The sequence below is a fragment of the Eptatretus burgeri genome, chromosome 15 (genome assembly GCF_056783735.1).
Source record: "Eptatretus burgeri isolate ZD-2024b chromosome 15, Ebu_testis_v1, whole genome shotgun sequence".
NCBI lineage: Eukaryota > Metazoa > Chordata > Myxini > Myxiniformes > Myxinidae > Eptatretus > Eptatretus burgeri.
The window spans coordinates 59,272,812-59,291,487 of NC_140975.1; the positions used below are offsets into that span (position 1 = coordinate 59,272,812).

The 18,676-nt window shown below is 38.2% G+C and overlaps 1 protein-coding gene across 2 annotated transcripts in view; it reads right to left on the bottom strand.

Moving 5' to 3' along the window:
- Positions 1–16,565: 16,565 nt before the first annotated feature.
- LOC147012282 (protein flightless-1 homolog) overlaps positions 16,566–18,676 on the bottom strand; it is a 44,010-nt gene continuing 41,899 nt past the window's right edge. For both annotated transcript variants that reach the window (XM_085856189.1, XM_085856191.1), the window contains exons 28-30: positions 17,780–17,885; positions 17,609–17,674; positions 16,566–17,418 (exon numbers count right to left, since the gene is read on the bottom strand). In XM_085856189.1, the coding sequence (XP_085712315.1) occupies positions 17,290–17,418; positions 17,609–17,674; positions 17,780–17,885 (301 nt within the window). In that variant the 3' untranslated portion in view covers positions 16,566–17,289. The remainder of the gene's footprint in view (positions 17,419–17,608; positions 17,675–17,779; positions 17,886–18,676) is intronic.

Genomic DNA, 18,676 nt, shown 5'->3' on the forward strand with positions numbered 1-18,676 from the left:
AGGCTGAGTCAGCCTCCTGGTGTGTTAATTCAGTGGTCAACGAGGTTTGAACTTAGAATCAACACCAGGCTTACTCATATTATCATGTAATTATCTTTATAAAACCTAATTATTATCCACTTTTTGTTTCAAAACAGAATATGGTGTCTGAGTTTGAAATCACAAGACATCTGAAGAAGATTGCTGGGAAAGATTATACATTCTCACAAATGAATATTTAATATTTACAATTTTGATTAATTATATTTGTTTTGTTTACAATTACTTGATTTTAAATTTCAAAAAAAGGATTAAGACATGAAGGGGGGGGGGTAGGTGCGCTCCCCCAATGACCCATCACCCCCTCATCCCACCCCTCCCCTCCCCATGTGTGTGTGTGTGGGGAAGGGTGGGGGTGGGATGAGGGAGGTGGTGGGTCAAAGGTGTGGGGCGCACAGGGGGGACGGCGCTTGTGTGGGACGGGCTTGTGTGGGGGGGGCTTGTGTGGGTGGGGCTTGTGTGGGTGGGGCTTGTGTGGGTGGGGCTTGTGTGGATGGGGCTTGTGTGGGCGGGGCTTCGGTGTGAGGGGTTTATGTGGGTGGAGCTTGTGTGGGAGGGGTTTTGTGGACAGGGTTTATGTGTGTGGAGTTTTTGTGTGGAGCTTGTGGGGGTTTGTGTGGGGTTTGTGTGGGCAGGGTTTATGTGGGTGGAGCTTGTGTGGGAGGGGTTTATGTGGACAGGGTTTATGTGTGTGGAGTTTTTGTGTGGAGCTTGTGGGGGGTTTGTGTGGGGTTTGTGTGGGCAGGGTTTATGTGGGTGGAGCTTGTGTGGGAGGGGATTATGTGGGCAGGGTTTATGTGGGCGGGGCTTCGGTGGGGCTTATGTGGGAGGGGTGAATGTGGATGAGGTTTGTGTGGATAAATGGATGGGTGGAGAGATGGGTGGATGGGTGGATGGGTGGAGCTTGTGTGGATGGGTGGATAAATTTTTAATTAAATAAACATGTTGTGTGTGGGGAACTAATTAACTAATCACTAATTATGTGAATATGATGAATATGGGTGGAGCTTGTGAGGGGTTTGTATGTGTGGAGTTTTTGTGTGGAGCTTGTGAGGGGTTTGTGTGTGGTGGGATTTGTGTGGGGTGGGGTTTGTGTGGAGCTTGTGTGGGGTGGGGTTTATGTGGGTGGGTTTTGTGTGGGCGGAGTTAAAAAGGGGCGGAGTCAAAAAATTTCAATTTATCTTTGTCTTTTGTAATTCCTGTGAATAAAATGAACCTAAAATCTCTTCCCCTTCCAAATCATATATCTTATAAGTCCAAGGAACTGTATCTATTACATCAACAATTTTAAAAAGCTTGTTTGTCCATCTTTTAATATAACCCTTTTCAAAATGAGATTTCCACCTATATATTCTTACGATATCACCAACTTTGAACTTAGGTTTTCTGACATTAATCTCTTTTTCATATTTTAATTTTGTAAATGTTTCTGATGGTTTCATATTTGTTGACGTGTGAATCGTGTCATTATACTTATCCACAATATCCTGAATAAAAGATGACCATTGTTGTGAACCGAGTTGTGTGAATTTTTTATATAGTCTCTCTTTTAAGGTACGATTAAAACGTTCAACAACAACTGCCTTCCCTTCATTAAAGGTACTGTATAATGTAATACTGTTATTTTTTAGAAAGTTCATAAATGTCTTGTTATAAAACTCTCTACCCTCATCAGTCCACAATTTTTTAGGTTTTCTCTTACTTTTATTAAATATCTGTTGAAAGGCTAACATAAGAGTATTACCTGTTTTGTTTTTTAATGGAACAACCCATACGTATCTACTCCTCAAATCAATAACGGTTAAAGCATACTTGTACCCCTTATCATTATTGAGTTCAATCAAATCAGCAGACCAGATATAATCAACTTCCTTGGAATAAACTTTCCTTCTCTGAAACTTTGTGAATATTGGTTTATGTAATTCATCAGCTAATTGCTCTTCAGTCTTAATGACATCATTAGAGCCTATAAGTTTTTTGAATTTCCAAGTCCAAGTTTCAATTTAGCACTGATCATCTTCTTCACAATGAACCGATCAACTTTTTCTCTCAAGGTTGGATTTTGTATCAGAGACAAATTATACAACATTTCTCTATCGGCTTCATGCTTTTCTTCCAACGTTGTGGTATTCCCATAATCAATATCGTGTCTCATGCACACTTCATCAACTCTATTGATTGGTTTACTCCAGGATTTAGGATTGTCTGCCTCATCTAATCTTTTATCCAAGTTTGTGCCTGGACCACAGAAAGAATACCCTGGAAGATGTAATTCCCCTGGTATTCCAGTAGTTGTAAATTTACTTCCTGATAAAAACTTTTGTATATCTCCTCCTAGTTTGTGTTTGGAGATAAATAGATTTTTTTTTGAACCACACACCGAACATATACCTTTTTGTATAACCCTGTTATTTTTACTTTTAATATATGAAATATTTTTAGTATTAGTTTTCTTTTTACATTTGAGACAATAACTCATTTATTTATGAGAAAAATTCCTGCAGAGTGCAAAAACCTTTTTAGTTTCCAACATGCACATTTGAATCTTAATTTTTAAAACATAAAGAATCCTGAGAAATGCCTTCACTCTCTCCTCCATTTATTTAAGAAAAAAAAAAAAATGAAAAACTTGAATTAAAATCCATATCTTGTCGATGTCAATAGTCTTGTCGAAAGTATTGCAAATAGACTTGTCAATTCTTTGTTTTCCTCCTCGGTGGGTTGAGTTATTTTCTGTAATACCCCTAATCTTTTTTTAATCTCACTGGTTTCCATATTTTGATATTTATTCATTCTCTCTCTTTCCTCCCTCTCCTCCCTCTCTCTCTTCTCTCTTTCCTCCCTCTCTCTCTCTCTTCTCTCTCTTCTCCCTCTCCTCCTTCTCTCTCTTCTCTTTTTCCTCCTTCTCTTTCTTCTCCCTCTTCTCCTTTTCCTCCTCTTCCCTCTCTTCTTCAACTCCTTCCTCATCCCTTATTATCCTTGAATCGCTTACATCCCATAGAATATCATACATATATTCATCAGGATTTCTTGTTGTTCCTGTATCCAAAATAATTTTTTTTACAACAGGAAACCAATAAAATTTCTTTTGAATTTCTAAAAGAGCCTTACCTTTTCTTAACTTTATAATTTTTTCATTATTTAACATTCTAATTAAATCTAAAGTTGTCGGTTTATCAACATCAGCATAATGCCAATCTTTTATTGAAAATACCTCATTCTTATGTTGTAGAACATATTTATTAAAATACCGAATACCCTTTTCTTGAAGGTATGCTTGAACACAGAAATGATAATTTTCTTGAAGTCTTCTTGCTGTCATTTATGTATTAGAAATATATGTTAGAATAATATTATGGCACGAAATACCTCCCCATCTTCCCATAGTTAAATCATTTTGTATTTCCTTACTTATTATATATAATCCAGTTTTTTCTGTTTTCATGAGATAAACAAGGGCAAAACCATTATTATATTTACCCTTATTAAATTCTTTTATTTGTTGTTTACTAATCGTGGCCCCACAAAACTCATTCTCGATACCAAGTGGATAATATTCTTCCTTACGAGACTGATTTAATTGTTCCAGGTCTTTGAGGTTAATTTTAAATGACCAATTATACCCTAAATCATTCATATCATACCCCCATTGTTCTATTCTCATACAAACGATACGCCCTTCTTTATAAAAATTTATTTTAATTCGAACTGTGAATTCTGTATGACCTGGAGATAATATCAACACTTCTGTATCTTTGGAATACACGGCCATTTTATTTAAGGATATATATTGTGATAAATCGCTTAATCTCACCAAGTCATTCGCGTCAGTCGGGCTTGGATAATTTTTTAATTTATAAGCATTTTTCATGTTAATATTTTTGGTGATATTATATTTATGTCGTTCAGCCTGTGCCTTTGTGTAATAATTTGATAAATCAATATCCAGTTCTTGGGATACACCAAAGATAGAACCATCTTTACCAACATAAGTCATTTATATTAGATTAAAAATAATATCATAAATTTTTTTGTTTTTGTTGAGTTGAAATAACACATATAGACATAATTGACCACAACACTTGGAATTTAATTCTTGGACTTGAAATGTTTGATAAACACCATTCTGTAAGAATTTTATGACTTCAACAGGTGGTGGAAGACCAAAACTATCAAAATAATATTTGTCTTGACTATTAAAAATACAAACCCAATGAGAACCGTTCCCATTATTATCTTCTAAGTTCATAATAATATTCTTTGTATGTTTCGGCACATTTGTTAATTCATCTCTCATACAAATAACCACATTATGAATTTTTAATTTCTTACAATATTTGGCAAGTTGTAAATTTGATGTTGTATTCTTTCCAAATTCTTAAACCACTCATCAATGCTCATTTATTTATTAGAAAGATATAATCCATTACCTCTTTTCGTTAATTTTACACCTGCTTGTGCTATAGAAGAAAGCATATCTCCAACTAACAATCTCGCCTTATCAGGCAGACCTTCAAGTTTTTCAGCAAAATCTACAATTACACCACTTCCACTAATTTGTTTCTCCAACTCTTTGTTATGTCTTTCCAATTCTTTTTGAGCCTGGAGTTGAGCCTTCCTTTCGTTGGCAGTTTTCACCGCTGTTGAAATACCACCCGTCAATGCTCCAACCGTACTTAAAGCAGCAAATAAAGGAATTAGAAATGGGAGAAATCCTCCACTCGTCTCTCTTATTGAATATTTTTTCAACATTGGTTTTGTCATTTTAATTTTAAGTGAGCCAGTGTCATTCAAGATTTTAACCTGTTCTCTTGTGAGCAAAACATCAATTCTTACTGCTCCTTTTCTCTGAATTGTATTAACGTTAATCGTACAAGGCTTTTGATTTTGAACACAAGATGATAGTTTATGAAGATTGATTTGATTAACATATACCCCAGTTGGTACTTTGCCACTCATTTATTTAACAAAAAATTATGTGAGACTAATCATCACACCATTATCTGTATTAATCTGTAATTCTGTTTCTTCCAAAAGCAAACAATATGTATCAACTTCTTCACTCTCTCCTCTTTCAATGTAAAGGGAAGTATCCACTCGATTAGACTTTATAGTTTCCTTTTGAGCGCTCAGGTCAAACGCATAGATTGTATACAAACTTTTAAATGCTGTGATATCCAAAATAGGTTCTTTATTTCCATTACTTTCACACACCTTTTGGTAAGACTTGTATGCTTCAGCAAAATCATTTTTTTCCCAATTAATTTCCAATCTATCTCGTGGATAAAATGTTCCATCTAGAGAAACGCGAAGTTGTTTCTGAAATGAAAGCGAGAGATGAACCTTCAGAGTGTAGGATTTATTCCATTTGATTGGAGCCGCTTCTACGGGCACACCAGGGAATAGAGACGCAGCATGGAGTACATAAGCAGTAAGGTATACACGCGCAACTAATCACCGCAAAATAAATCAGTATAAGCAGGGAGTCCGATATACTCTCAATTCTCACCATTCAACGAGCACCAAGTGAACCGCCGACATAAAACGACAATGCCCCTGGGACAATCCCCCTGACCGTGCCGAACCTCAGCTTTATCTCTTCTGTGCTCGAGCCGGGCAACATGTGATCACACGTCACGACCTTCAATTCACCACATTCTCCCCGTCTTTAAAATGTAACTAGAGGCCCAACTAACGCACCATGATTACTTCAGCACTATAGCAGTATACATTTCAAGCAACGCGAACTATCTAAACTACAGAAGCATACATGCCAAGCAGTGAGGATTATTTTGAGTTGTAGGAGCATGGACAAGAGCATCGATATATTATGTAACGAGCATATAGGAGCATGAGCATCGAGGATGCCGATAATCCCCTTTACAGATTGAGTCGGCGAGGGGGTATTATTCGTCGACCTCTTCGGGAGTAGATGGCGGTTTCACTTGAGGAAGGCTTCCGATCCTCTTGGTGAGCCTCGACTCGTGCCGGAGATGACTCCCCGATCGCTCTCGGGTGGAACGTGGCAGCTCCGTCGTCACCCTTCTCGGGTGGAGTCCCTGGGGGGGGGGAACACCTGGGGAGGGGATGTCAGAGGGAGGTGTGCCAGATGGTGGTGTACCTGCGGGAGGAGTACCTGAGGGAGCCAAATGGTGAACCGACACAGTGGTCTCCCTGCCATCCGGGAGCCTGACATGAGCATACTCTGGATTAGTATCGATGAGTTCGACCTCTTCCACCATGGGTTCATACTTGCTTTGTCGTACCGGGCGTTTCATGAACACTGTTCCGGGATGGGTTAGCCATTTGGGCACCGATTGGCCCTCAACATAACGTCGTTGGTGAGTAAACATTCGTTCGTGAGGAGTTGCATTGGTGGACGTGCAGAGCAAAGAGCGTATGGAATTCAGAGCGTCGAGAAGGGTAACCTCCCACCGCTCGGGGCCCAGTCCTCTCGATTTCAGCGCCAGAGTTACGGCTTTCCAAATAACTCCATTATATCGTTCCACCTGCCCATTACCCTGTGGGTTGTAACCCGTCGTTCGACTAGTTGCTATGCCGTGCTCTAATAGGAATTGTTTTAGCCCGGCCGACATGAAACACGGCCCCCTGTCTGAATGTATGTACGAAGGTTTCCCAAACATAGCGAAGAGGTCAGACAGACATTTCACGACAGTGCCCGAGGTCATATCCGAGCACGGAAATGCGAAAGGGAACCTTGAATATTCATCAACAACAGTGAATATGTATCTGTTGTCTGTCTCGGTCGGCAGGGGCCCTTTGAAGTCAATGTTTAGTCTCTCGAAGGGAGAAGTGGCCTTGATCAATCTGCCAGAAGCCGCGCCATAGAATCTGGGTTTTAGTTCAGCACAAACAGGGCATGAAGCATTCATTTGTTTAATATCTTCAATAGAATAGGGAAGGTTCTGTCTGCGCACGAAATGTGCCATTCTGGTTACCCCCGGGTGGCACAGAGACACATGGAGGTCTTGCAAAGCCCGACTGATTGTCGCCGAACAGTAGACCCGAGAGAAGGTGTCTGCAGCAGGGTTTTCCCTCCCGGGCCGGTAGACTATGTCGTAACTATAGCAAGCTAGTTCTTTATTTCCGCCATCTCATAATTTTTTCATTCTTAATTTTCCCGTTATTTTTCCCATCAAACATGAATGCCACGCATCGTTGGTCCGTAACGAGCGTGAAGTGGTTTCCCAGTAAATAATGTCTCCATTTACGCAGCGCTTCGACGATGGCGTACGCCTCCTTCTCTATTGCCGAGTGTCTCTGCTCGCTTCCAGAAAGAGTTCTCGAGAAGAACGCGACCGGCCGCCCAGACTGATTAAGCGTAGCAGCTATCGCGTGATCTGAAGCATCTGTTTCCACCACGAAGGGCACCGAGCTATCGATCGATAATACCACGGAATTACTGATATCATCTTTGAGGTTGTGGAAAGCTGTTACAACAGCGGCATCTGGTGGAAAGTTTTTGCAATGCACTAGGGGATGTATTTTCTCGGAGTATTGCGAAATCCATCTTGCATAGTAAGCGAACACGCCGATCACCCGGCGCATTGTCTGCAGGTCCTGAGGTGGGGGTAGCTCACGAAGTGGGCGCAATCGTTCAGGATCAGGCTTAATCATGCCGTCGGCTATCGTGTAGCCGAGAAGGTCAATTGACCTTGCCGAGAATACGCATTTCTCGTAGTTGAGAGTCAGATTATATTTTCTAGCAATGCTCAAGAATCTGTCCAGATTCATGCCATGTTCCCCCTGATCCCTACCGCACACTGTGACATTGTCCATGTAAACAAAAGTGTCTTTGAGGTTTTCATCTGAGATGATGTCGTCCATAACCCGTTCGAAGCAAGCTACTCCATTCGTGACACCGAATGGAATCCTCCTGAATTGGTAGAGGCGCCTACCTGCCTGGAATGCGGTGTAAGGTTTGTCTTCCTCTCGGATGGGAATTTGATGATAGGCGCTTCGCAAATCGATGGTGCTGAATATCTTATAATTGGCCATGTGTTCGACCATCTCGTTTATGCGCGGCAAAGGGTAGGCGTCGAGTTGGGTGAATCGATTGACCGTTTGGGAATAATCGACAACCATTCGTTTCTTATGATTCTGGTTGGCGGTGACCAACACCTGTGCGCGCCATGGCGAGTCGCTCGGTTCTATAATTCCTTCTTCCAGTAATCGCTTGGTTTCTGAGGTGATGAAATTCATGTCAGCAGTGGTATATCGCCGCGATTTGATCGCTATCGGTTTACAGACCGGCGACAAGTTAGCGAACAGCTGGGGGGACGTTACCTCTGCGGTGGTCAAAGCATTTAAAATTAGACGAGGTTTGCTTCCTCCAAAGGGTATTTCGACGCTCGTGTGCTGCTTGAGGACATTATGACCCAGAATTACGTCTGTGCATAAATCACGAAGCACCAGTACCCTTGCATCCCGATGCGTGTACCCTTTTACGTCCAATTCAACATTGCAGTACCCTCGTACGCGGGACTGTAGTGATGTGGCGGCCATGCATACCGTATTGTCAGTCGGGTGGATCTTCTATTTCCTGCCCTTCACAAGCGAGCTGTTGACGAAACTTTCAGAGCTACCGGTATCAATCAGTGCCTCAGCCATATGCCCGTTAATTCGTACGTTGATGATAGCCTTGGATAGATTCCCCGGGGAGGCTGCAGTTAGTTTCTTTTGCGAGTAGAGAGCCGCAGAAGTGGGTTTATTTCTCCTTAGAGTAGATTTACATACCCTGGCATAATGCCCTTTCTTGTCACAATTCATGCATGTGGCATCTCTGGCGGGGCATTTGTGGCGGAGGTGTCTTTTGTACCCACAAAAGAAGCATTTACCAACCGGAGCAGTTGCTGAGGAGTTTGACGAGGTCTGGGTATCCGGCTCCTCGGGTTTTTCTCCATTCCCTGTGTCTGGCTGTGTCTGTGTCTGTGGGGTTCCTTGAGTTTCCACCGTAGCAGCGTTCATTAGCAGCATCGGTGTCCCAAATGACTCAGATTACTGCTGAGCCGTATCCATCGCTCGAGCCTGATCGACTACCTTTTCAAGAGTGGGTTGCGCTTTCTCTAGTAAGCGTTGCCGTATGTGGGCTGATCTAAGTCCTTGGATAAATGCCTCCCGGGTCGCTTCATTTCGGTGTTCCTCGGCGTTTACGGCCCGGAAGCTGCTGTCTTTTCCCAGCTGTTTCAGAGCTTGCAGGAACTGATCGATTGTCTCCCCGGCTGCTTTCTTGCGTGTGTTGAGAAGATGTCGTATGTATACCTCGTTCTTGCGCTTCACGTAGAGCGCCTGCAGCACGTCGATCGCTGCTTCGTAGGTGTCACACTCCGAGAAGAGCCTGTATACGCTGAGCGAGACATGATTCACAAGGGCGGCCAATTTGTCAGCTTCCTCTTCGATGATGGTCAGATAGTGTGAGAAGGAACGGAACCAATGCGACCATTTCATTTCTGAGTCAGTCGCGTTTGGGTCTGCGTCGAACCTCTCTGGTTTGTAGATCTTGTCCATCGTTGGTTGAGAGAGCCGAGAAAACCAAATGGAATAAATTGAAATGAAAGCGAGAGATGAGCCTTCAGAGTGTAGGCTTTATTCCATTTGATTGGAGCCGCTTCTACGGGCACATCAGGGGATACAGGTGCAGCAAGGAGTACATAAGCAGTAAGGTATACACGTGCAACTAATCACCGCAAAATAAATCAGTATAAGCACGGAGTCCGATATACTCTCAATTCTCACCATTCAACGAGCACCAAGTGAACCGCCGACATAAAACGACAATGCCCCTGGGACAATCCCCCCGACCGTGCCGAACCTCAGCTTTATCTCTTCTGTGCTCGAGCCGGGCAACATGTGATCACACGTCACGACCTTCAATTCACCACAGTTTCACCTTAGCATTATCACTCAATGCATTATTCTTATCAGTCGCAGTATCACCATCTGGCTTTTTAAAAATGATCCACAGATATCGTGGCTTTCCTTCCAGAACACCCAAATTCCATGTGTAAGTGGTTTCGTTGAGTTTAACGTGTTGACATCTTCTTTTGAGGTATGATACACTGAGTGGTTTCTTTGAGTTAAGTCTTCTATTCAACATCTCTTCTGTTTTAAGATTAGGAGTATATTCACTGATATACCAACTCATTTCCTCAATTACAAATTTATTCTGTTCACCAAAAGCACTACCAACACCAAAAAGCAATATATTTTCATTACCATTCCTTTGGAGTTGAAATCTAATTTTAAGACCACACAGAACTTTATCATGATCACAAAATCCAAATATACCTTTAAGAGGAACTGCCACAGTAAAACTATTTTCTGCTTTTGTATCATCATTATACATTCCTTTCCTTTGAGTATATCCAGGGTCTGTGTTTGTTCCCGTTGACATATCAGGAATAAAACCTTCGACAGACCCCTTTCCCATTCTATCACTGAATGTATAGAGTGTAAATTTCATCATTTCAGATAGAGCAGAGACATAATCAACCGCTTCAACTTCTTGTGTTCCAATATACAAACGCACACTATCAAACATTTTCCAGAAGAAATCATTTACAAGTGTAGCGTTTGTGTTATTCCCAGCCTTAGTGAATTTAAATTTACACAACAAGAAACTTTCGGAGAGATTCAAATAGGTTTGTTGATTATTTATTTCAAAACTTTTTGTACCATTCGTATTCCAGTCTGTTCCAGTTATTGCATTTACCTTGAAGTAATCTTCTTTTTTAGTGGAGTTTGAGATAATAATAGTATCATCCAAATCATAGATACTATCAATTGCTTCCATACTTGTATTTATTTAGGAAAAAAGATGTTAAAACTTTTGAAACCCTGATCCAAGTATTTGAATTATTTTCTGTCGTTCTTGGGGGGACAACTGAGTTTTGCCTTTCTTAATTTCTTTTATTGCTTGTAATTTATGAGATTCCTTCTGGGCATCTTTTATACTCTTTACAGCACCTGCTACATTTCCCACAGCAGAAGCAGTTGAACCAATTAGATCTTTATGTTTAAGAATAGTTGAACCAATACCCATGAGAGTATCAATTATCCCATCTCCTCTAAATTGATGTCCAACACCCCTTTGTCTCTTAGGTTTATAGTATCCTCTACCAAGATACATACCTTCACCCTTGTAGTATGGGGAAAGGAACATCCCATCCCCTGTAATTATTTTTATATTTTCCCAACTCGTGCTTCCTCACAATAACCATCGTATTTATTTATTGGAAAACTTCACATAGGTGAATTCTGATGGATATAACTTCTCCATTAAAAGAAATCATACGATTATCTTGGTCGGTTATCCTAAAATTTACTCTGTGTATGGTTTTTCCTGACACAGGGAGATAAACCAAATTTTTGGGTTCCATATTGAATTTATAACCAATTGGGGTTGAGTATGCGCTGAATGAAAATATTGTATTTGTTTTTTTTCCATCATCATAAGCACCATCAATCAAATCACAGTGAATTAACACCGAATTTATTCCTGAGGATATTTGAATGACATTATCACTGTAAAACATCCCATTCGTTTCAATCTTTTTTGAGGAGAAACCCAATAACTCTCTAAATGAATTATCAATTGTGAAATCAACCTTGTAGTTATTTTTAACTTTAATCGTTGATTTTGAAGTATGTTTTTGAATGTTTATAACAATATTTTTTGGTTCATCACCCTGTTCTTTCATAAGACGAGCAATTTCGGAAGATATTTGAGAAATCACATATGCTCCGGGTGAGAATGTTATCGTTTTGTATCCACTTCCCGGATTATAACTAAACTTGTCATTTTTCTCGGTTATATTAAATAAGGTATTATAAGTTTCCATGGACAATAAAGATGCCTCATATTCTTTTGTTGTGTCAAGTTGTAGTGGGTATGGGAATGAAGATGTGTGGTCGCTTGTTGTGAAATTGAAACTAAGGATTGTGCTTCTCATCTTATTTAATATGAGATAAAATGTCTTTATATTGATATTTATTAATTATTTTCATGTTCATCAACTGGTCTAAAATGGCTGATGCTTCATTAAAACAATTGTTATTTCCAGCCTTCTTACTGCCTAACAACAATAACAGTCTATTAACTAATTGCAATGGGTCATTTGGAAGAAAACTAACACCTGAACCAAGGATACTTAAAGCCTGAATAATGTGTTTCTCCTTCTCATTCTTCCTACTTTTACCAGAAAGAATAACCCTATAATTTAAAGTGTTCAGCAGATCAATATATACTCTATCATCATTATTTTCCATATCCAATGGTTTATCAATATACTTTGATTCATCCCTCACAGTTGAACCTTGTCTTCCATCTTTTGTGAGAAGAAACATTAATCTCGGAGTTAGTTTAACAGGAGGTTGAGCAGAACTCAAGAACCTTAATTCATCATTAAATATCAATACCTTTTCTTGAACAAGATGAAATATTGCTGGTTGTTCTGTTGGAATGAGTCCTGCTTTGGTTTTTGAATCCGCTGAATATTCATTGTTTTGAAGAGCATTCACAATATAATCAGGGGGTCGATTCATCTCTTCCAGTTGTTGAAATAATTCTTCATCATGATATTCTAATTCTCCAATATGCTCTAATTCTTCCTCCGTCATTTGACTGAAATCTTTTAACATTTGGAGCTTTCTGGGAGTATATTTTATTGTGGGAACTGTGGAAACATCTATAATTTTTTCTTGGGAAGTTTTTAAAAGTGGTTTAAAAAATTTCTCTTGTTTTCTTTCAAATGCTTCTTCACCCGTTAGTTTTTGTCTGCGTTTCTTCTTTATGTCTTCCTGTTGTTTTACAACTTTTGAAACCAACTCTTGATGTTCCCTAAATCTTCTTGCTCTTTCTTTCGCATCCATTTATTTATTGAAAAATATCATTTAATATCTCATCTTGTTTCACAACAATATATTTATATTTTTCAGTCGTGTGTTTCATGTAATCCCCAAATTCCTTTTTACTACATAATGTAGAACAATTGTCTCTCCAAAAATTGTTTATATCTATTGAATTTAACTTGAATAAAATTAAAGTATTAGCATTGTTTCTGATGGAACGACGAGGAAGTTGAAAGTACGATTGACTAAGATAAATACAATTACAAGAAGAATGTCTCCCTCTTGTGTAGTAGCTGTCCATTACCGTTTGGTTTCTCTCATTAACACAATCATCAAAGATAACGAGGTTCTTTTTGGATTTATCCAAATCTTGGGGAGACGGTATATCATCCGTATTATCACTCAGAATACAAGTTATCGGTTTTGGTTTCTTTTTACATCTCTGTGTATCACAAAATAGTTGTATTATATCTTCAATGTTAAAATCATTTAGGTTTTTTGGAAGTTTAAATAAACCGATTATATCTTCTTTTTGAAGACCAGCATTAAAACCTTGATACTCTGGTTGAAAACTCGACTTTGTGAAAATTATTAAATTATCATAATCTAAAAAGTTGGGAGTGAGGAGCATCTTTAAAAGTAAGCAGGTTTTTCCACATCCACTTGAACCAACTATGAGGCATCTTAATGAATTTGGGAGATTTTTATGGTTGTCAAATTTTATCTTATTTTCCCAAATGGGTAAAAAATCATTCATTTATATATTTGGAAAACAGGTTATTTAATTTATTATTGGCTTTTTTCGAAACTCTATATTTTATCCTAAGTTCAGGTTTAATTTCAAGATAATCCATTATTTTATTTATGCAATATCTTGTGTTGATATTTCCCTGAAAATCACATCCATGAATAATAAATAACAACAATCCTTTGAACATTTCTCTAATACGTTCAGTTTCTTCCCTTGTAAGGAAAGGTGTGTTATCACCCTCGTACTTTACATTCATTTCTCTAATCAATCTTGTAAAGTAATTCATTTTTGGTGTAAATCGAAAAGAATTATTTTCCTTTTTATATTTTTGATTATCATTAATCAGAAGATAATCACAGAATATACATTGTTTATAGGCTTTTGACTCTGTGTTTAATCCCCGTCTTTCACACGCAGGACAATTCTCAAATTTGTCATATGGAGAATCATGGAATTCAAGAGGCTCAAAATCGAGTAAACTATTCATATTTATAAAGTAAAACTTTACTTAAACTGAAATTCATCTTCGATATCATCTTCGATACTTTCAGAATCATCTATACTTTCATAACCATCATTTGAACACAAACTCTCGGTGCCATAACTATCGTTTGAATGCAAACTCTCGGTATCATAATCACTCTCATAATCTTCAAAATCTTCAGTTGAATATTGACTCATTTAATTAGGAGAAAAAACATTACCATCGATATCGATATACATTTTTTCATTAACAGATTCAACTGCTACATTTTTTATATTAAAGGTAATTTTAAAATGATCCTTAACTACAATTGAACGAAATGTCATTTCACCTGATATATTAACATCCTTTATTTCATCAGGATTTATATCTTTAGGGTTGTTGAAAAAAAATACAAATTTCTCCTTGCATATTACAGATGGTCTTATCTTTTCTTTCTAAAGCTTCATCCATAAGGTTTTTATTTTTTGATACCTTTTCTTGTTTCATTGCTTTTTCTAGTTTTGAATATATTGCCAGAAGGAGAGGAGAAACTTTTGTTAAGGCCCGGTCACACCTTGACTTTTTAGCCAGCGATAGCAACGTATTAAAATGTATGTAAAACGCTGGCTTACGTTGAACTTTTGATGTTTTTTTTTAAAGATTCGGACGTATTCATAGCGACTTGGTCTTATGTATAACGCATTGGTAACGGACACAGAACGTTTCGTTGTGTTATAGATAACTTATACCAACGAATGCTGAACCTGTTGTCGGCCTACACAACCGATGCCCAACGATAGTCTAACTTAGGCATAGCGCGTTGCACGCATCGCCGACGATGTCGTGACGTAGCCTATTAAAAGGCTGACGCACAACGATTCGAATCATAACTGCCGTAGAAATGGAAGTGTCAACATCGCGGTCACACCTTGGCGATCTTGCCAGCGTATGCCCACCTAAGAAAAATGTGTCTAAAACGTTGGGGCACGTCAAATACGGTACGAGTAAGTTTGGTATACGTGAGTAGAATGCTAAAGTACGCTATCATACGTCGTAGTAAGTAGAGTACGTCAAGAAATTTTAAACATGTTCAAAATTTTACGACGTACTCGGCGTATGACACACGTTCCGCATGCGATGGGGATAGGTTTTACACAAGATATGTGGACGCTTACACACGTCCACAAATGCTACTTATAAGCTACTCATAAGTCGAAACACGTCGCGGTAATGTCTTTTTTACGCGAAACTTATTTCGAACTTATGTTTGACGTGCTTTGAACCAATTCTTTACGTAGTCCCAACACACATCGACGTATGTAGACGTATTCCAATGACGTCTTCCGGTCGACAAAAAAAAAAGAAATGAACGTGTTTCTAGCTTACAACTGCCATATAAAGACGTGTTCCCAGCGGTTTTGGGAATTGTTATATAAAAATGCTGCTCATAAAAGGGGAACCCAACAGTGTTTTCGAGTCCTTTTTGAGTCGATGTCCATGTCAGCAGTAACAGTATCAGTATTAGTATTAGTATGAGTAGTAGTTTGTTCATGTTGGCAGTAGTAGGTGAGTGTGAGGGGGAGGGTGTGGGTTATGATGGATCGTCCTTGCGTTTAACGATTAAACGATTTAAATGATAAACTCAACGATTTAAATGGCTGCATCTCCACTATTGAAAGTAGATGCTTGCGCTCAACAATTGGATTTTTTTTTACACTCAACGACTTTTAAACGGTACCACTTAGCTATTTTCATTGTTTACAATGAACGATTTAAATTGCTGTCACTCGCCTTTGTATGAGGAGCCCATTTCTTGTCTTGGTCGCCAAGGGGAACATCAAAATTGGCTTTATAGGTACGCTTTACAAACGATGTTATATTGCGCTTTTGACGAAGTAGTGTGTAGCAGCCACATACATAACATAATGCATCAGGATTATTTACACATTTATGTCTTATTGAAGAAGCCATGATCAGATATGAAACAAAGAAAAACATAAAGTTAAAGAATATATATCAATAAAGATAAATAAATATCAATAAAGATAAAGAAAATTGATATCAAATAAATTGTGAGTAAATCGTTAGCAGCAAAACGAATACGGTCTCTAGTTATTTAGCAGTTTAGGCATCGTATATTTCCACTAAAGTCCGAAATCGCACCCATAGTTCTCAAGTTATCCCTCGTGCAAATAGCAATGGGTGTCCTTTTTTTGTGAAAATAGCAGGTTTCAAATTTCATGAAAACTAGAGCATGTAGAGGAAAACCGATTTCAGATTTGAAATCAGTGTTGAAAAAATACATAGAATAAGTTGAAAAATCTCATGCAACAGATAATAAGAAAAAATTTGTTCCCCAGTGTAATCAATCAGTAAGGCTTGCCACCTGCTTTTTGCAAACTGCTTACAATAAAAAATACGACTTTACTTCAACACAGCTAGAAAGTGCTCACTTTATTTCCATTTGAAAAGCACAGTTGCATCCAAATGGAAAAGCAAAACATACAGTGCACGCGACCGATACACTCGGGCCATGGACTGGAAGCCACACCGTGCAGGCTACTGCGATTCCAAAAGAAAGAAAATGCCCATTGTTGTAGAGTTTGCAAATATGTACTACATTTGTGCCATGACAAGGCAATGGGTAAACTTAAAAACATCATAACCACGTTTGCCAATACATCGAGATGCTAGCCGTTACAAGGCAATGGTCGCACTCATTAAAAACATCATTACATTTGCCAATATATTCTTGTTGAAATGCAAGTCAGTAAAATAGTGCAGTTAGACTCGATTTGCACAAGAAACATGTTCAAAAAATTGGCAAAACAATCCAATGACAAAACTCGTTTACCAATCGATTTAGCGCAACGACCCCCTCGGTACAAAATAAAAGCAAATATATATATATATATAGATATATGAGGAAATATTTTAGTCCTATAAAAGGTCAAATATTAGCGATCTAGCTGGAGGAGAATTTGGAGAGAGTGAGAGTTACAAATTGGTTAACAACGGAAGAACGATTAAGGATTATGCACACAAAGTCCAAATGGTTCTTCAACCAACCCACCCACCCACAACAGCTGAGGATGGATCCCAACAATTAATTTTTTTAATTCGAGCAGTTTTAAGGCCAAAGGCTGTGAGCACCAGCCACATACTACTCAGGAACGGTGCGGAACTCTCCCCAAGCATGGAAGCACTGAGTGAATAACGGTGGTTCATTGCCTTTCCGTACGAGTTTCAACTTCCGCTTGGCCTCCTTGCTGCGGAGATGCTGGATATAAACCTGCAGAGAATCAAAATACCAGTGACAAGCATCACAAATGTGCAATGAACGACAAAGGTGTTTGTTGCATGTAACTTTGATGCAAAACAAAATCTCTTGAAATTGATGACAGCAGTTGCTAAGCCGGTTATCCTAATTATGTGGCAAGGTACGAGTGAATATATTTTCTCTGATCAGGAATATATCTTACCTGGACAGCCTTGAGTCCCAGCTTTATCACTACCTGGCTGCTTTGCTTCCCCACCCACATGAAGACCTGCAACATGTGTATCTAGTCACAGCTGCAGGAATCATTTTGAAAATGCAAAATGTATTGTACCATGCACCTGATTCTATCTGTCCCTCAAATGACATCATGTACCTGGTTTCCGTTGTCAAGAATCATGATGTCATCGTCTGCCAAATCATCTTGGCAAAAGTCAGAGCATTTCTCAGAAACTGAGAAGTACCCCTTATCGTTGGAGCATCTGGTATAATGAAAACAGGGTGTGTTGGCTGGAATGTCATGCAAGTGCATATATACATATATATACATATATATACATATATATATATATACATATATATATATATACATATATATATATATATACATACATATATATATATATACATACATATATATATATACATACATATATATACATATATATACACATATATATATATACATATACATACATACATATACATACATATACATATACATATACATACATATATATATATATACATATACATACATATATATATATATACATATACATACATATATATATATATATATATACATATACATACATATATATATATATATACATATACATACATATATATATATATACATATATATATATATATATATATATATATATATATATATATATATATATATACATATATATATATATACACATATATATATATATATATACACATGTCATTAATGTACACACGGTGAGTCACCCAACCAAGTACAAGTTAGACTTAAGTAAAGCATCAAGAAGATTGTTAATAGCTCATATAAAGTCACAAGTAAGTAAATACCAGCATATAAGACCGGTCCACTTTGCTGATGGGAATGCCATTCTTTGCTGAGATGGCTAATATATTTAGCAAGAACAAAAAAAGGATTCCTGGGAGATCCTGCCCTCTGTGCGGGGATAACCAGCATCGTAAATTGGCATTTGCAGTTTCGCCACATGTGCCCATATATCCACACGCACAAACCATCCTTTATTATTATTAATTATTTATG